The 17941-nt window shown below is 34.3% G+C and overlaps 4 protein-coding genes across 4 annotated transcripts; 1 reads left to right on the top strand and 3 right to left on the bottom strand.

Moving 5' to 3' along the window:
* Positions 1–5295: 5295 nt before the first annotated feature.
* Positions 5296–7813, bottom strand: LOC126325882 (uncharacterized). Its single transcript, XM_049995389.1, has 2 exons — positions 7165–7813; positions 5296–7040 (listed from the first exon to the last, which is right to left on the bottom strand). Exons 1-2 carry the CDS (start codon positions 7811–7813, stop codon positions 5296–5298), a joined length of 2394 nt encoding a protein of 797 aa, XP_049851346.1.
* Positions 7814–10289: 2476 nt separating this feature from the next.
* LOC126325812 (40S ribosomal protein S2-like) lies at positions 10290–11263 on the bottom strand. The gene is made up of 2 exons (XM_049995292.1): positions 11242–11263; positions 10290–11122 (listed from the first exon to the last, which is right to left on the bottom strand). Exon 2 carries the CDS (start codon positions 11119–11121, stop codon positions 10348–10350), a length of 774 nt encoding a protein of 257 aa, XP_049851249.1. The 5' UTR covers position 11122; positions 11242–11263; the 3' UTR covers positions 10290–10347.
* A 723-nt stretch (positions 11264–11986) lies between these two features.
* On the top strand, positions 11987–13691 carry LOC126325870 (3-hydroxyisobutyryl-CoA hydrolase, mitochondrial-like). Its single transcript, XM_049995376.1, has 4 exons — positions 11987–12220; positions 12286–12310; positions 12422–13386; positions 13441–13691. Exons 1-4 carry the CDS (start codon positions 12173–12175, stop codon positions 13615–13617), a joined length of 1215 nt encoding a protein of 404 aa, XP_049851333.1. The 5' UTR covers positions 11987–12172; the 3' UTR covers positions 13618–13691.
* Positions 13692–13772: 81 nt separating this feature from the next.
* LOC126325800 (uncharacterized) lies at positions 13773–17891 on the bottom strand. Its single transcript, XM_049995282.1, has 4 exons — positions 17679–17891; positions 15878–17560; positions 15195–15805; positions 13773–15097 (listed from the first exon to the last, which is right to left on the bottom strand). Exons 1-2 carry the CDS (start codon positions 17865–17867, stop codon positions 15953–15955), a joined length of 1797 nt encoding a protein of 598 aa, XP_049851239.1. The 5' UTR covers positions 17868–17891; the 3' UTR covers positions 13773–15097; positions 15195–15805; positions 15878–15952.
* Between the last annotated feature and the right edge of the window lie 50 nt (positions 17892–17941).

Below are 17941 nucleotides of genomic sequence, written 5' to 3'. Positions count from 1 at the left end.
AAATAGTTAACGATATTATACACATATATTATAAATGATCTTATGTCATAATTATTATTGTCAATTAAATACTATTCTTCAATTTTTAATTTTATCGGTTTTTTATTATTTATCATTATTTTATTCTGACCTTTATTTCCAGAATAGAGAAAAAAACATTTTTATATACCTAGGTGTAAAAAAATTCCCACTCAATGATGCAATACATAGATTGCACACTAAAAATCGCTCTTATCAGACTCTAATATCTTGATTCATAAACCGCTTATACATTGCTATAAAACTTCTCTCTTGGTTCATCTTTATATTATCTTTATGCTATCTAAACACGTTCTATTTTATTTTTTCTTTTTCATATTTTATGTCCTGTTCTATTATTCCATACTCTTTACATCTATTATTTTATTTATCATCATCCTATCTATATTGTTTATAATATTTCTAATATCTATATATAAATATAAAATAGAATTGTTTGAGCTTTAGATGATCAATCTAATAAATAGTTATTATTTTACTAATATTACAATTATCTATTAAATAATCTTTTTACAAAAATATAAATAATTTTATCTTATATCAAGACTCATCTAATGAATCTATTCATGATTTTTTGTTGTATCAGATATTTAATCATATATCTTTCATTGTAAACATCTATACACTTTCATAATCTTGATTACTTAATCATTTATTTCAATCAACATGTTTATATTTATTGTAGTACATTAAGATATACTAATATTACTATTTAACATCAATATATTCTTAATTATTATACATTTAGCTAAGATCCTAATCTGTCATAATTATCAGCACTCTATTATACCATATACATACATGTATATTTTTCTATCATATTATACATGTATATTTTTCTATTATATCATACTATATACATACATATTTTTCTATTATATCATACTATATACATACATATCTTTCTATTATATACAACATCAGAATTTAATTATATTAATCAAAACATTAATATTCTATATTATCAACTATTTTAGACTTCATATAGTGTCAGATTATTGTATGAAATATGCTGAATTGTCAAAAAAGAAATCATTGATTTGTTTTCAAATCAGAAAATACTAAAAAAATACTTGTAGCAATTGTTTCATTGTTGTTAGTTCAAAGCTATTTATAATATTTTGATTCTGGATTCTAGACTGTTTTTTTTGAAACAAGATATTTTTCTGAATATATCTATATTCGGTACTTCATAACTTTTATCGTCATCCTATGCAAGAATTTTATTGCATTTAATAATTATTATCTGAACTAACAAATAACATTAAAAAGACTGAAATATCATTTGCTCTTAATATTTTATATTGATATATTGAACTCAATATAGGTTTTTGTTTAGAAGGACCTATATATAGAGCATTTAGCTTTTTAATACTGTTGTCATAACATATTGCGTGTATATTGAATTTATTTTATCTAGCATTTAGTATAGGTTATTTTTTTGTACAGATATATACTATTTTAATTCTGCCTACACTTTGCTGATATTTCATTATTCTTTATCAATCTACAATTCAATTCATTTATTTATTTTTCATTTGAATCGGTCATATTCTTTAATTTTTTAAATTATTGATATGAAAACTCTAAATGTTTAAGACAAACTAGAAAACTATTTGACGATATAAAAAAAAATCTATGATAGCAGAATTAATGTTGAGAGGTACAGATGTCATATATAAATATAATAATTTTTTTTTATATTTTATTAAATAGGAGCAAGATTTATCGACAATAAACCAAGCTACAGGAGCCAGATGCATTGAAATAGAATAAAATTTAGAAATTTGAATTCTCAAGGCTGCCTATATCAAAAAACTAATTCGAATCAGATAAACAAATGTTAAAGTTATATTGCATCAATAGAATTATATGAATGATGTTGACAATTTATTTTTAGAATTAAATCTGTTAATTGAAAACTTAAAACAAAACAATGTCTTTGAAGACATCTACTATCTTTCAAAGATCAGACAAAAACTTGTTCTCTCAATTTTATCTACTGCTATTTTTGTACAAAATCAGTTTCCAATTCATTTGAAAGGCTGTCTCACAACTCTTCAGACTAGACTCGAGAATTATTATAACTTTTCTAAATCTGTTTTGCTGTCATTTTGTTTGACAATACTCTCTTCTATGACTCAAATTTATTATTGCATTGTATACACATCGTGGATTATTAGTATAGAGATAAATACTTACACAAATCCATTGATATAACTAACGAATAGACTAGAACTGGTTGCACGGTCGAGCATTTGAAGAAATTTACTTCAATCAATGATATAATTCGATCGATTCAAAGAGCTATAATTATGTCAAAATATTGTCATTTTTTTGAATATTTTTGTGTAGAGTTAAATATAGATGTAGTAGATAAAGATTTATAAGTGAGCAATTCAGCTGACAATGATAAAATTCATTTAACTGGCCTGATGCATCAAGAGATGAATTAACATTTAGCGTCATTCAAATATTTAAAATTATGTCACCATTGTTTGAGTAATATATACACCAGTTAATCAAAACATTACTATTATCTCTTACTAGGTGGAAAAAACGTTTAGAGTTGATAAAAACCTCGACTCTATTTTAAAATTTTTTAATATATTTTGGGTTTTGAATAAATGCGATTAACATGATGATGCAAGAAGCATACGTTGTCTTATAATAGAAAAACAATAGAAAATTAATTATGGACATTGCTGAGCAAATCAGACATATATCAAGTTTAGAGATTACAGGTCGAAAGTTTGAATAGATATTTAATGACAGAAATATACACAATTATCATGTACATATAAGAACAAAAGAAAACTGAGATTTACAGACTTGAACAGCTAGTAACCCATGCTGAAATCTATTGTAACATTTTGAATAAGCAAATATGGTCTAGTGTATCTCATGTTTCAGTCTATGTACAAAAATCCAGAGTTAGTAAGGAAATACTCATGCGAATTGAAGTCTATACGCGATACAGCGATGAGTTATTTCGAGACAATCAGAACATTTACAGAAGCTGAAATTTTTTGTTTTTTGAATAGCTTCGTCTGGATACGATAGGATCTTGTCACTTGTTGGCAGAAATTGATGTCAATGAGTTTATTGGTGCTTGTTTTTGATTTTGAACAGATAAATGATTTTTTGATATAATCGATAAAATCTGTATTTAATCATTTGTATCAAATTTTCGAAAATGCACTAGAAGTTCGGATTCTTGACAATAAATCGTATAACAAATTAATTTGCATACTGAATTCAACAAACTCATTCTACTAGCACATTGATTTTAAAAACCCAGAATTTTTTTAGACATTAATATTAAATACAAAATCATATTTCCTCACAGCATTTACTATATTATTTGTACCTTGCAATATCATACACACTCTTACTCACACACACTCATCCACACACTCGTCCTCAACAATACTCTATACATATCTCTCATTATTCACTATTATCTATCCCTATTCATATTATCTATATCTATTCAACACACATCATCCACATTTACACCTATCATATCTAAATCATCCACATTTACATTTATCATATCTAAATCATACATATCTACATCTATCATATTCAAATCATACATATCTATCATTATCACCTCTATTATACTCTCTCTTATTTCTTTATTCTCACTACTTCTCTTTTTATTCTATTCTATTAATTATATCACTCTATCCTATCATATCTTATTTTATTCACCACTAACTTGTAACTTTTTTTTTAATTCTATTCACTCGTCTTGTCTTCTATCACCTTATTTACATCTTCAACCTATATTGTATTCTATATATATACTCTATCACTTTCTATCATATCATCAAATACATATTATATCATCTCATATTATCTATATCTATCCCTCTTAATTCTTAATTCCTTTACTCCTTCACACTATCACTATCTACATTTTCACTCCTCTTCTATCCTACACCAATCATCATCCATTCATATTATCCACACCTACACGAATACACAATCTTACACATTCCTCTATCCCTCCTTATCTACATACAATTCTATCCTTCCTACATACACATACATCTTCCACACACCCTCCATATCACATCATGCACACACACCGTATCCACATATTCCGCAATCATATCATAATATCCACACGCGCTCATACAACATCATATTTTTCGTCACACATAACCACACACACATATACACACATTTTTAACAGTACTATATACATACCCCTCATTATACCATATTATCTATTCCTATCCTGTCAAATCCATTATTCACAATTTACTTCTATTCATATTACCTATACACCCTATCCATCATAGCTATCCACATCTAATCAACCTTTATCACGGATATCTCTATATATATTTTAATTTCGCTTTTTCTCTATTCACAATTTTACTCTACATGTACGTTTATTTTCTTATTTTTTTTATTTAAACATATCTATCACCACCATCTTTTTCATCTACTCCATGCATAATCTGTCTCTCATACATACAATTTTCTATTCTATCTCAAATATTTACCAATCCTATTCGTTTCTATATCTCATTTATATTCATCTTACCCATATTTCTCATAATCATATTAAACATATATAATAGCATCCAAAACATCAATACATCACATCTATATCTTCTTATATCTCACTCTTTTATTCCATCTCAATTGTCCCTTTCTTATTTCAATCAACACTTACCTCCTACTCACGCGTTTTACATTCTAATCTATAAATAACAATTACTCCTCATTCAATCCTCAATAAACTTCTATTACAAGATTCAATAATATTATATAACCAACCAAACACTCTCCATCAAATAATAAACAACCTAATTTATACAATATTATTAATACAAACTAACATACGACACACTACTCCACTTTGTAACTCCTATTATTAACTTGATATACCCACAAAACCTATCAACACATCACGACCTATAATAAATATTCACGCAATAAACATACATCTCAAGATGCACATTCACTCTAATTACCTTACTTCTAACATCATCATCTCTATCAATAATCTTCCACTAAATACATTTCCCAACATCTCTTACGCAATATTTTAAATTGCCACTCTATTTCAATCAACTCTACTTCACATCTTATATATGCATTACCTTTATCTGTCACCTTATATATATTAAACCTTATAACAGCTAACTCTTATTCTAAATACCAACATTTTTTTAATTCAAATTATATTATTTTTATCTAAATTATATCTTACACACATATGCCACAATTCAAATTCTAATTCGACATCATCTCTATTCCAGCTCTAGACACTACTATCATAACAATCATCTCCAATACATATGTATAGAATATCGAACTGACTGATGATATGATCTCATCGCTGTATTCACATAATATAATGCTACTGTCGCACAGTTTATTCACAGGTCTAATCAGGCATCTATGCTTACTAATGTATGGAGGCAACATCTTATTATCACAATTCGCATTCAGTCTGTGTGTTGTTGAGCTAATTTTTACATTCATTAAATATTTCAGACGACCCATGTCAGGAATGTTACCTTCAAACTGATTATGTCTCATTTCCAAGGCTTTGAGATTAGTCAAATTACTGATTTCATTTGGTATAGTCCCGCTCAATTGATTAAAGCTCACATTCAGACTAGTCAGCTTAGTCAGGTCACCAATCTTAGGCGATAAACTACCAATAAATTCGTTCTCTTGTAGATCCAGATATTCCAATTGAGTCAGTGAATATAAACTATCAGGTATCGGTCCAAATAGACTTAAGATACTTAAGTCAAGATGTGATAATTGATTCAGATTTCCGATATTATCACTTAAACTACCAATAAACATGTTCCCTTGCAGACTCAGGTATTCCAATTGAGTCAGTGAATAGAGACTATTAGGTATCGATCGAGATAGACTTAAGTTACCTAAGTCAAGATAATATAATTGATGCAGATTTCCGATATTATCACTTAAACTACCATTAAATTTGTTCCCTTGTAGACTTAAATATTGCAATCTATGCAGTGAATATAGACTATCAGGTATTGGACCAGATAGACCTGATCCACTTAAGTCAAGATGATATAGTTGATACAGATTCATAATATTATTACTTAAACTACCACTAAATTTATTCCCTTTCAAATCCAGATATTCCAATTGAGTCAGTGAATATAAACTATCAGGTATCGATCCAGACAATTTTGACTTGCTTAAGTCAAGATGTGTTAATTTACTCAGGTTTCCAATATCATCACTTAAACTACCGTTAAATTTGTTACCTTTCAAATCCAGGTATTCCAATTCAGTCAATGAATATAGACCGTCAGGTATCGGTCCAGACAGATTTGATCCACTTAAGTCAATACTCCATAATTGATTTAGATTTTTAATTTTATCACTTAAGCTACCACTAAATTTGTTCCCTTCTAGACTTAAATATTGCAATTTAGTCAGTGAATATAGACCATCAGGTATCGGTCCAGACAAATTTGATCCATTTAATTCAAGATTCCATAATTGATTTAGATTTTTAATTTTATCACTTAAACTACCACTAAATTTGTTCCATCCTAAATTCAGATACTGCAATTTAGTCAATGAATAGAGGCCATCAGGTATCGGTCCAGACAGATTTGATCCAACTAATTCAAGATATAATAAATTACTCAGATTTTTGATATTATCATCTAAAACACCAGTAAATTTGTTCCATCCTAAATCCAAATTTTGCAATTCAGTCAGTGAATAGAGGCTATCAGGTATCGACCCAGATAGACCCAAGTTACCTAAGTCAAGATGCCGTAATTTACTCAGATTTCTAATACCATCAGTTGAAATCCCACTAAAGTTGTTCCATCCTAAAGCCAGGTATTCCAATCGATTCAGTGAATATATACCATCAGGCACGTCACCAGACAGATCCAGTCCACTTAAGTCAAGATGTGATAATTTTTTCAGCTTTCTAATATCATCACTTAACGTGCCATTAAATCGGTTTCCCTCTAGACTCAGATATTGCAATTTAGTCAGTGAATAGAGACCATCAGGTATCGACCCAGATAGACCCGATTGATTTAAGTCAAGATGTGATAATTTATTCAGATTTTTAATATCATTACTTAAAACCATCATCAAAAGTGTTCCCTTTCAGATCTAGATGTCTCAATCCACTCAATGAATACAGACCGCTAGGTATCGACCCAGACAGATTCAATTCACTTAAGTCAAGATATAATAATTTGTCCAGATGTTTAATACTGTCACTTATACTGTTACTAAATCTGTTCCCTTGTAGATTTAAATATTTCAATTGAGTCAGTGAATATAGACCATCAGGTATTGGACCAGATAGACCTGATCCACTTAAGTCAAGATATGATAATTTATTCAGATTTCTAATATGATTACTTAAACTACCACTAAATTTGCACCCCTGTAGATCCAAATGTCGCAATTCAGTCAACTCATAGATTTCATTCGGAATATTGCCATTCAGATTCGTGTGTATGATTGTTAAATTCTCTAATGTATCTTTGATTTTTGTAATGCCTACAGGAAATGCAGATAGTTTAGCCGCCTTTAATTTAATACCACTGATCTGACCATTGTTGCAAGATATCCTTTTGTCCTGGCAGTAGTTGTCTGAAATTTTACTGGCCAACAGCTTGTTCAACTCTATCGCAAATTTCGAAGAACCATCCAGCTCTGTTGAAAATATTGCCGAAATCTCAACCGCTACGACCGCCATTACCAACAAATTGTTCATCGCCTTCATGATTTAGTAATAACAAGAAATTACTTTTAACCAATCTTCAACTGTTTTTATTGACTAATGATTCATAATTATTTATCTAATTAAATTTATTATTAAATTTTTACATTAACCACATGTCTAGCTATATTTAGTATCAGTCTAAGACACACTACATGTATATTCTATCTTGGCCTCCTATATTATACATGACCTACAGCATTCACAGAACCTCTCATAAAACTCGGCTATAGCCTCTCATCGCACTCTGTATTCTTTGTCTTAATCTATTATTAGTATTGTAATTTATATATTTTTTCAGCGTCAACCATAATCGACACCACCTTTACAACCCCCTCACATATCAAATACTATATTTACATCATCTGAACATCAATCATAACTCTTTATATTAAACACGTGAAAAAAAAGTTCATTAATCGCTTTATATCAAACACGTGAAAAAAAAGTTCATTAATCGCTTTATATTAAACACGTGAAAAAAAAGTTCATTAATCGAGTTGATTTAAAATAGACAGAACACCTATTGACATATATATCTCACCACTTTTCATCTACCTTATAATGTTTTGTTTTGTTCTACTCATATCTATTATAATACATTCTTTCTCTTTATCTATTATATCAATAAGTATTTCTAATTTACTATCTCTCTCATTTTGTTGTCTATTATTTCATCCATTCTGTCATCTTTTCTATCCACGATATTTTATTAATCCAACATATTTTTTACACATCGCTCTACATACAAATAAAACTTCACTCTCTTAAGACCTCTATTGAACCTGTAAACATTAATCAACCTTATCTATCTATACAATTACTCATAATAATCACCCATTATCTTATGCTCATTTATTATTATTATTTGTCTACATATAAAACTATCTACGTCAATCACCTATCATCTCATTTATCATTATTATTTGTCTACATATAAAACTATCTACGTCAATCACCTATCATCTCATTTATCATTATTATTTGTCTACATATAAAACTATCTACGTCAATCACCTATCATCTTATTTATTATTATTATTTATCTACCTACACAATTATCTATAATAATCACCCATCATCTTATCTATCATTATTATTTATCTACCCATCCGATTATCTAATCATCTGCCACCTTATATTCATTTATTATTAATCTACCTATACAATTATCTATAACAATCACCCATCATCTTATATTCATTTATTTATTATTATCTATCTACAAGTGTTCTATATCATTTATCTATTTTTTATTATTTTATTATTCACTCGGCATTTTATATCAATATTATTAATTATATACAAAAAAGTTGCAACTAGTCTAGACAAAATTATTAAATTATTATTCTGATATAAACCTATCTATCTGATAAGTAATACAGTATTAAAGTGGTAAATTAAATATTCAATAGTTGACACTTCTATTGCTCTTAGTTACTTGCTTGATCGTAGCTGCCCCCCTTTATCGTTCAGCCTTCGATACTAAATTGATAAACAGCAAACTGAGTTAAGCATATCAACGTACCAATATACAACTCCCTTTAAATCATGGATATAGAATACACGATTCTCTTGATCCATTTTACATAAATATATGACTTTGCTGCGGACGTTGTCAATCATCATACTGGTGATCCAGACAAATACCTTTAGCAAATGCTGACATTGTTAAACTATTATGCTTGCATGATGACAAGTAGGAGATTGCTCAATTATAAAAATACATTCGAAAAAACAAATCCAATGCAAACTGATCTGAGTGTTGTAGCTACCATAAAGATTTTTCATCTTTATTACAAACGCCCATACCGAAGCGAGCAGATAAATTCTTTGATCGGAAACAAATTATGATATACCAGGTACATAGAACCTGGATTTGTTCATATAAAGAAATCATCAACAATAAAATTATCTATGATTATTCGCCTCATCTCCAACAACATATCTATCATAACACTATTTTGTCATGTATTCTATAAAACAGCTGCATACATACAAATACATAATCTAAATCATTGATACAAATACATTGTCATCTTGTATATATTCGTAGTATCTACTCCTACTCTTCATTATACTACATTACTCCTACACACTTCTAACTATCATATCTACACTCAGACTTTATCACACTAACCCTCTATTCTAAAATTCCCTCTTCTTTTGCACTTCATTCTATCTAAACACTCTCTATTGCACTCTATCTTTACTATCATATTATCCGCACATGCTCTTCTGAATATCATACTGCCCGTACACCTCTCCTTATATTTTTCTTCAGCTATAGTTTGACTTCTTCTACACACTGTTTTGGCTGTACACTGAACGGCCGAAAGTGTGAACGCTTCGAAAATTTTTTGTAAAAAATCGCTTTCTGCACGCTGTTGGAATTTTTCTGTAGACTGAAAAGGAAAGTAAATATACATACAAAAACAGAGCAAAGAACCACCGCGCTACTACGCGGGTACACTATATATAATTGTCATTACGAAACCGTATATTTTATTCAGGGGTAAAAAAGAACGTTATTTATTTTAGACATGCTTTTTTCCAGCTGCCAAAAAATCAGAGTAAATTTGAAAAGGCGATTTTGTAAGTTCAAAATCATCCCAGAGGTCTGGAGTGATATAGCTATAAGTTTTTTTGAGAGCAATGAACGTGGCTTTGGCAAAATTCCCAAGTGTTTTAGTGCTGCCAAAAGACATGGTAAACACGTCTTCGACCCCAGCGAAAGACAAGATTTTTTTAGGCACACGCGCAGCGATAATGCTTGTACCACGTGGTGCCGGGATGAGTCTCAGAGTGACAGAGCCACATTTCCCGCTGATCTTATTTGGAACGGTGTGCGGTGCTCCGATTTTATTTCCCCAATAGCCACGCCGAACAGGCACAACCGCTAGTTTCGCCGCGACGATAGCTCCTCTGATAGCAGTCGCTACCTCTTTGGCACATTTGACACCCAATCCAATGTGGCCATTGTTGTCTCCCACGACCATGAATGCCTTGAACCGAGTCCTTTGCCCGGCCCGGGTCTGCTTCTGTACTGGCATGATCTTCATCACATCCTCCTTTAGTCGACTAGGCGGAATGAAATAGTCGATAATCTGGTATTCCTTCACGCACAGAGAATGGAAGAAAATCTCTTCTAATTCTTTGATTTTGCCGTCTTTGACCAATCGACCCAGCTTCGTACACGGAACCCAGTTATCACTTTCCTGGGCCCGAAGCATACCTCTGTCTCTTCTTCCGCGTCCACGACGGCCTCCGCGCCCGCGACCACGTCTATCAGATCCTGCGCTCTCTGCCATGCTATTTACCGCCACAAAAGAAAAAATGCAATCATGAGAAATAAGTCAAGCACCACATCTCTATAAGCAACAAATCAACGCAATAAAGCTCAGAACAAATCTGTATGCATATACACCTACCTGTCTAGTGGATACAGAATACTGCTCTAAAGCCGGATGCTGATGGCCAATAGGCATAATTTTTTTTTTTTTTTTTTTGAGCTACAATCCCCTTCTAAATGCACGACTACTATAGTATCCCGTTTGCACATCAATCCAGAACATCGGCAACATCGTTGCTCGTATCGATAAAAGCCCTGATTACTCTGAAAAGAATACGTGCAGGGTTTTTATAGAACCAAATTGCCTTTTTTGGCCGATCTCGCATCATCACCCTCTTTTACTAACTATTTCAATGCCACACAAACCACATCATCCAGACAAGCTATGCATGCGTCGTTGCCCAAAAAACCGGACTAGACATACCTGCTACTTCGTCTAATTCTTTTCTTGTTATCCCCTGAAATTTCTTGCATTATATTAATCAACTCTTCTCAATGAGTATTGGTCGCGACTGTGACGGCCCTTTCTACCCCGGTCCTGTTCTCAACAAAACTGAAGCATCTTGCATCTCAGTCGCCACACAACCTCTACATCTCTTTCAATATATCAAAACCAATTAGTTCTCCTTATACATTTTCCTAAGCAAAACAACCTCGTTCCGAGTTTCTTGCACGGATAAGAAGCTACCACCCGTATTATACTGCATGGCCCTTTTATATTACGCTTAGGGCCGGATCGAAGGCCCTATTTTTTTCGGCCGACTTAGCTCCTCTCTATTATTTTCAAAGTAGCCCCTCATTTTTTTGGGTGCCAAAATTTACTCATAGATACATAAACTACGGCGCACTCGATTTCTCTTTGTTTACCCGCGATGTACCTGGGTTTCTCCGCTTTCATTTGATACACACTCGCAATAGTCAAAACCATGATCTCTATTTTTTTTTAACATAAATAATTAAGTTTTTATCCAGACTTGTATTCTAGTTCAGTATTTCTGTCCTTTTTCTCTATGCTGCGTTCCATCGTATCTCATACTCGTTCTTTTTCCCTCCAGAATGTACTTTCGTTTATAAATAAAATACCACACAAACTATAGCTGTCTAACAGATTTTCTACTTTTAGAAGCTCGGCACTAAGAAAGCTCATTGCACGTCATATCTCTTTTCTTACTGGCCAGCTCATGTTTTTCATTTGCTTATGCTCCCTCTGCCAGGCCTAGCTCACTGACACCTATTGTTTTTTCGAACGCCTCGAACAGCTTTGTCCGCCGCCCAGTTTTCTACTATGAAGGCGCAAACCGATAATTTTAATTCGTGCCCTTATGTCAAGGCGTCTTGTTCTAGGGGAGCTGGAATCGTAAAGATTGAGCGTCCTGAAGCCCTGAATTCCTTGAACTTAGACATGGTAAACGCTCTTTCAGAAATCTATAAAAACTGGGAAAATAAACACTCCGTGAAAATGATCATTGTGAAGTCAGATGGAAGAGCCTTTTGCTCGGGTGGAGATGTTGTTTCTATATATAAAGCGTCTAAAAATGGAACCGACCTTGGAAACGAGTTTTTTAGAAGAGAGTACGAATTGAACTACTTCATTCACACACTCCAACTTTTTCATGTTGCATTCATAAATGGAATTGTCATGGGCGGTGGTGCTGGAATATCGGTCAACGGCCATTTCTCCATTGCCACGGAAAAAACCGTTTTCGCCATGCCAGAAGTAAATATCGGGTTCATCCCCGACGTAGGCGGGAGCTATTTTCTCTCTCGTCTGAAGAATTATGTAGGAACCTATTTGGCTTTAACTGGTAAAACTCTGTCGGCATATGATGTCAAAAAAGCGGGCATCGCAACGCACTATGTACAGAGCAAAAATCTAGATAAAATACAGCTAACACTAGAAACGGTCGTGAGTAGGTGCTACAATGACTACGACCATTCTATCTGCCTGTTCGAGGATTCCAAGCCCGTGGTTCCAGAAAATACGCGTTGTATACTCGACGAACATGGAGAAATGATTCGGTCAGTTTTTTCGAAAAATACTGTCACAGAAATAGTAAGCGCCTTAGAAAAAGAGACATCTGCATTCGCTAAAGAGACACTCAAAAGTATTCGCGCAGCGTGTCCCATCTCCGTTCATTTATCACTGGAAATGCAAAGAAGAGGCGCCGAAAAATCGCTGGCGGAGTGTCTTCAAATGGAATACACAGTCGCTCTCAATATTTTGGTACGTCAAATTTTGTTTTTTTTTTTTTTGCTTTCCTCTCTAACCGACAAACAGAAGAAAAGCAATTTTTACGAGGGTGTCCGAGCTGTCTTGGTGGACAAAACTCGAGACGCCAGGTGGAGTCCTGCAAGACTCGAAGATGTAACTCCGGCCATGATAGAAGAGTATTTCAAGCCCACTCCTGGTATTCCACCTTTAAATTTGAATCTACAACGAACGCCTCGATATTGAGGTATTTCTTACTGCTTCTAAATATAAATTAGTTGGGCTACTTGGTATTTACAAAAAAGTTACTGAACTGAAAATGCACTTCATTTGCCCTTCAAACACTCCTTTTCTAGAATCGTATTTTTTTTCTAATTTTGACCCTCAAAAAAAAGCGTAAATCAGGTGAAGATAGATGGTGTTTATTCTCGTGCACCCTGCATATGTATACCATGTACGCACCAATGTACGTACGCAGCAGAGGGAGGGCGGAATCGGTTGTCTAGCATCTCACTTGAGCAAGGATAATAGTTGATACCTGAAGTCCGAGTCTGTTAACAGGAACAACAATGCGTTCTTCAGTTTATCCGGATTGTTGATGTATTTTCTAAGAGCTTCGGAATTGAAGGCCTTCTGCCTAATGATCGGGCTATCACTACCGTGAACTTTGAGTACTCGATGCTTTTTGTAGTTCTCGATACCATCATCTAAACGTTTTTTCACCTGGTGTGGATGATTGAGGGGGGGGGGACGGCGATTCGAACTCCAAATATTCGAGGTTTGATGCAGATACAGCAGAGATAACGCTCCAAGGCAGAGTTAAATCAAAAGGGATGAAACTTTCTATGTGCTCGAATCGAGTTCCGCTCGGTGTAAACTCTCTTTGGAGATATTTTCTGAGCAGCCAGCTACGTACTGACGGTAGATCAGAGAGACGTGGGCGCTGAGACGGATTAAGTCGGGCTTCCCAAAAACTATTGGACTTCTCATTTTTCATAACCAAAACACTACGAAGTTCTTGATAATTCCAATCATCCGCGTCAATCTCTTTGACAAGAGGTTGTCTAAATCTAATAAACTGATGAACCTGTGCGCACATTCCACAAATGAAGATGCCAAACAATACAGAGCACCAACTGACATTTGGCGAATGGCATTCCGCGCATATGGCAAGCTTCGACTCGCGAATCAAATTTGATTGCAAAACTTTGAGCGGCGTTGGTTTATGTACAAAAGAGGTTTTTTTTTTTTTAAATCAGCTGCCTGAAATGGCTCCTCTTCTTCGAAGTTGCCGTCCTGACTGTCAACACAAGAGACGACCGAACGAATGAGAGCGATCCACACGTTCGCATCGGATTCCACCTGGAACTCGTAATAGTGACCTATGTAAAAAATTTTGAATATATGGACCTTCGTTGATACAATCAGACGTGCATCAGTCAAATCGATTTTGTACTGAAGCGACTCCATTCCAAATATGCCTGAGCTAGGACAAAAAGAATGAACCTCTAGCTTCCTAGAGCGCAAAACCAAGTAGCACCTATCCCATTGGTCATCATCTTCTTCACCCTCATCTACCTTCTTCAGCGCGGGTCCTTTCATAACAATAATCTCTTGATAATTCGATGGCATTTCAACGGGCGGTTTCACAGCCTGTGGTTCGTACGCTGACCTTAAAACTGAGATTTCGAACGGTTTTGAATTTCGTTTTTGTATCTGAGGTACACTTCAAAAGATATTTGGTTGTTATTACTCGTCGTCTAATCGCTCGATATTAACAGATTTAAATAGGCTAGACCTATTTTATTCTTTCTAACACGTACATGCTACAGCACCAAGGTTTCAAGGGGTTACTGCCTCTCGGACAGGGTTAACGGGTTTTCACTCTGAGCACGAAAACTTGCGGACTCAAGCACCTCGAGATTGAAACACCCAACTGCAAAAGTGATATAATTCCAGTTATAGACCAAATGCCTAAACTCTCATTTTTTTCATTTTTACAATTGCACAAAAGATAAAAAAAATCTAGCATTCTTCCACAAAAAACGTCTTTTGTCTGTCATCGGTCAAATATGGGAAATCTCTAAAAGCCAGCTGTATGTCGTGCAGGACCATAGTGTTGACTAAAGTTTAATTGTATAATCAGCCGTCTACGATGTATACCAACATAAGAATATACTGTGGACATCAGAAACACAAAACGTTTGCAATATCTCAATATTGCACAAAAAGTATCAGATTCAGCAAACCTTCCCTTATAAAGAAAATGTCTTAACTTGCTTTGCTTCCACGAGATGAAAACGGACGAAACCACATAAAATACCCCTTTCTGTTGCATGTGTTCTTTGCTTTCTGGAGATTTGTGGCCTATGCATTGTTCCATATTTTCGACCTACAGTCTGCTTTTGTGTTGTATTTTCTATCAGAGAACTCTCTATATTTGGTAGCAATAAGTATAATTAGACGAATACTAATATATGTGTACACACTCAAACGCCTATTGTACCTGCGAAGCTTGCAAGGCTTTTCAGAGATCCGGGTTATTACTGTTATTTGAGATCGAGAGGAAGGAGAACGCTGTTCATGCTGTTCCTTGTTTCAATTTCCATAGTTGCTCAATAGCACTTTGAAGATATTGAAGTCGCCCTGGTTTTTGAGGCAAGGTAGCACATTTAGTAAGTGCTCGAATTGATATTTTCATCATGTCTGCAGGCGTGATGAGCGATTGAAGAAAGACGTCTTCGGCCTTGCTCATCATGCCTAGATCGGCGTATGCAATTATTAAGTAAACATAGGCTAGAATATCTGGAACTACATAATGATCGAGCATGAGCTGGAAAATTCCAGGTACTTTATCAGATTTGTCGTATACGATATGCGTTTCGAATAAGACCGTATAGAAGGGAAGGTCTAGCCAGAATTTCTTCGATTGTATTTCTTGATAGATTTTTTCGCAGGTGTCAAAAGATTTCAAGTTGTACGCAAAAAATTGGTAGATTTCGCAATAGACGATCATGTTGGGGGCGACGTTACGGTCTTTCATGTCATTAAGTGTTTCCGTAAATTTCTGGAGGTTCATTGATTTTCTATATGCGTGAAGGATTGAGCCGTAGACGTGGCAATCAGGATGTACACCGAGGTTCAGCATTTCTTGCCAAATTTGCTTGATGAAAAGGTGACATTCGTTAGGTGGTACACGCGCACGCGCGTACATATTGATCAGGACGGAGAAAGTATCCACGGTTGGATAAATTCCGAGCATTTTCATCTCCTCATACAATTTAAGAGCACCATAGACGTTTCCGGCTCTCGAACATGCTTTGATAATTGTATTATAGAAATCCGCATCTGGAATGATATTTTCGGCCTTCATCTCTTTAAGTAAGGATTTAAATCTGCATGTTTGTTTATATATAGTGAATGCATTTGCGAGTCTGCATCTAGCTTTTGGGGTAATCTCTATCTCCAAATTGCTTAGCTTGGATTGCAATGAATCGTATTCCTCAAATTCTCCAATCTCGGCGCAGCTACAAAGTAAAGTGTAATAAAAAACGCCGTCTCGTTCAAGCTGAGATTCCTGCATTCTTTGAAGGACATCACGGACTCGGTCGTGCATGCGATTGCGCACGTAATATTTGAGCATTACGGTGAATGTTGCGATGGTTGGAGGGATGTGCATTGATATCATTAGACTATATAAGCGTTCTGACGTTTCGAAGTCAGATAAATATAAATACATTTCTATGATGACACTGAAAATTCTGTTGTCGAGCCTTTGGGGTGCTTCGCGAGCCAGATCATTGAAGAGCTGTTTAGAATGCAGGAAAAGGCTCATTTTACAATAAGTGATTAACATCTTGCATACAATCACTGAATCAAAGCGTATGGCAGGGCAATAGTAGGAATAAGTCTCGAATAAAGATGCGGCTTCTGCTTGCCTTCCTAAGCGGACCAATTCATTCAACGAGGATAACACTACATTCCGAACTACATTAATATATTCAGTATTCGGTAACTGTTGTCTAGGCAAGCTAGCTTCAGCTATCTCACCATCTGAGACATCGTTGACAGGACCTGTTGGATTCCATGCGATCAGTCTCTCCGATCTAAATAGATTGACATTGTATGTGAGATCTTCATTTTGCCTCGGCCGTGAAGGGTCTATCGGCTGAAACTGCACCGGCTCCGGCTGTTCGTGTCACAGAGGAAAAAGTATGATGATATCAAAGTCAACCAAGGCACCTGTCAGTACAAGAGTCTATCTATCTTACTAGCTACATCTTCTCCACAAAAACCTCCTCTCATACTAAATGTTTGTAGATGACATTTTCTTTTTGCTTGTTCTTCATGACAAAAGATGGTATGTCGAAATCAAGCCCCAGTAGGCTTTCATGTCGCATTATAGAATTTTTGTGTATTTCGGATTGAGATTGACGCTCACAGCGACGACCTACCCTCCCAGGACAGAACAGAAGCCTAATCCGACATAATGCCATACTCAACTGGTAAAAAGCAAACAGCAAAATAAATCTTTACAAAAACTTCTGTTCCTAAGTGCTTTTTTTAATAT

This window comes from Schistocerca gregaria, unplaced genomic scaffold (assembly GCF_023897955.1).
Source record: "Schistocerca gregaria isolate iqSchGreg1 unplaced genomic scaffold, iqSchGreg1.2 ptg000946l, whole genome shotgun sequence".
Taxonomy (NCBI): Eukaryota; Metazoa; Arthropoda; class Insecta; order Orthoptera; family Acrididae; genus Schistocerca; species Schistocerca gregaria.
Note: the sequence above shows the minus strand (reverse complement) of the source record. Positions and strands in the feature narration are given on the sequence as shown.

What these genes read in the sequence shown, in the direction of transcription:
- LOC126325882 (XM_049995389.1), bottom strand. Translation starts at nt 7,813, where the DNA reads ATGAAGGCGATGAACAATTTGTTGGTAATGGCGGTCGTAGCGGTTGAG. An exon ending in AGGGAACACTTTTGATGATG is followed by an intron (nt 7,041 to 7,164) that starts GTTTTAAGTAAT and finishes ATCTGAGTCTAG; the next exon opens with AGGGAAACCGATTTAATGGC.
- LOC126325812 (XM_049995292.1), bottom strand. Translation starts at nt 11,121, where the DNA reads ATGGCAGAGAGCGCAGGATCTGATAGACGTGGTCGCGGGCGCGGAGGC.
- LOC126325870 (XM_049995376.1), top strand. Translation starts at nt 12,173, where the DNA reads ATGCTGCGTTCCATCGTATCTCATACTCGTTCTTTTTCCCTCCAGAAT. An exon ending in GTTCTTTTTCCCTCCAGAAT is followed by an intron (nt 12,221 to 12,285) that starts GTACTTTCGTTT and finishes TTCTACTTTTAG; the next exon opens with AAGCTCGGCACTAAGAAAGC. An exon ending in CGGCACTAAGAAAGCTCATT is followed by an intron (nt 12,311 to 12,421) that starts GCACGTCATATC and finishes CGCCTCGAACAG; the next exon opens with CTTTGTCCGCCGCCCAGTTT.
- LOC126325800 (XM_049995282.1), bottom strand. Translation starts at nt 17,867, where the DNA reads ATGGCATTATGTCGGATTAGGCTTCTGTTCTGTCCTGGGAGGGTAGGT. An exon ending in ATGTCATCTACAAACATTTA is followed by an intron (nt 17,561 to 17,678) that starts GTATGAGAGGAG and finishes TGACACGAACAG; the next exon opens with CCGGAGCCGGTGCAGTTTCA.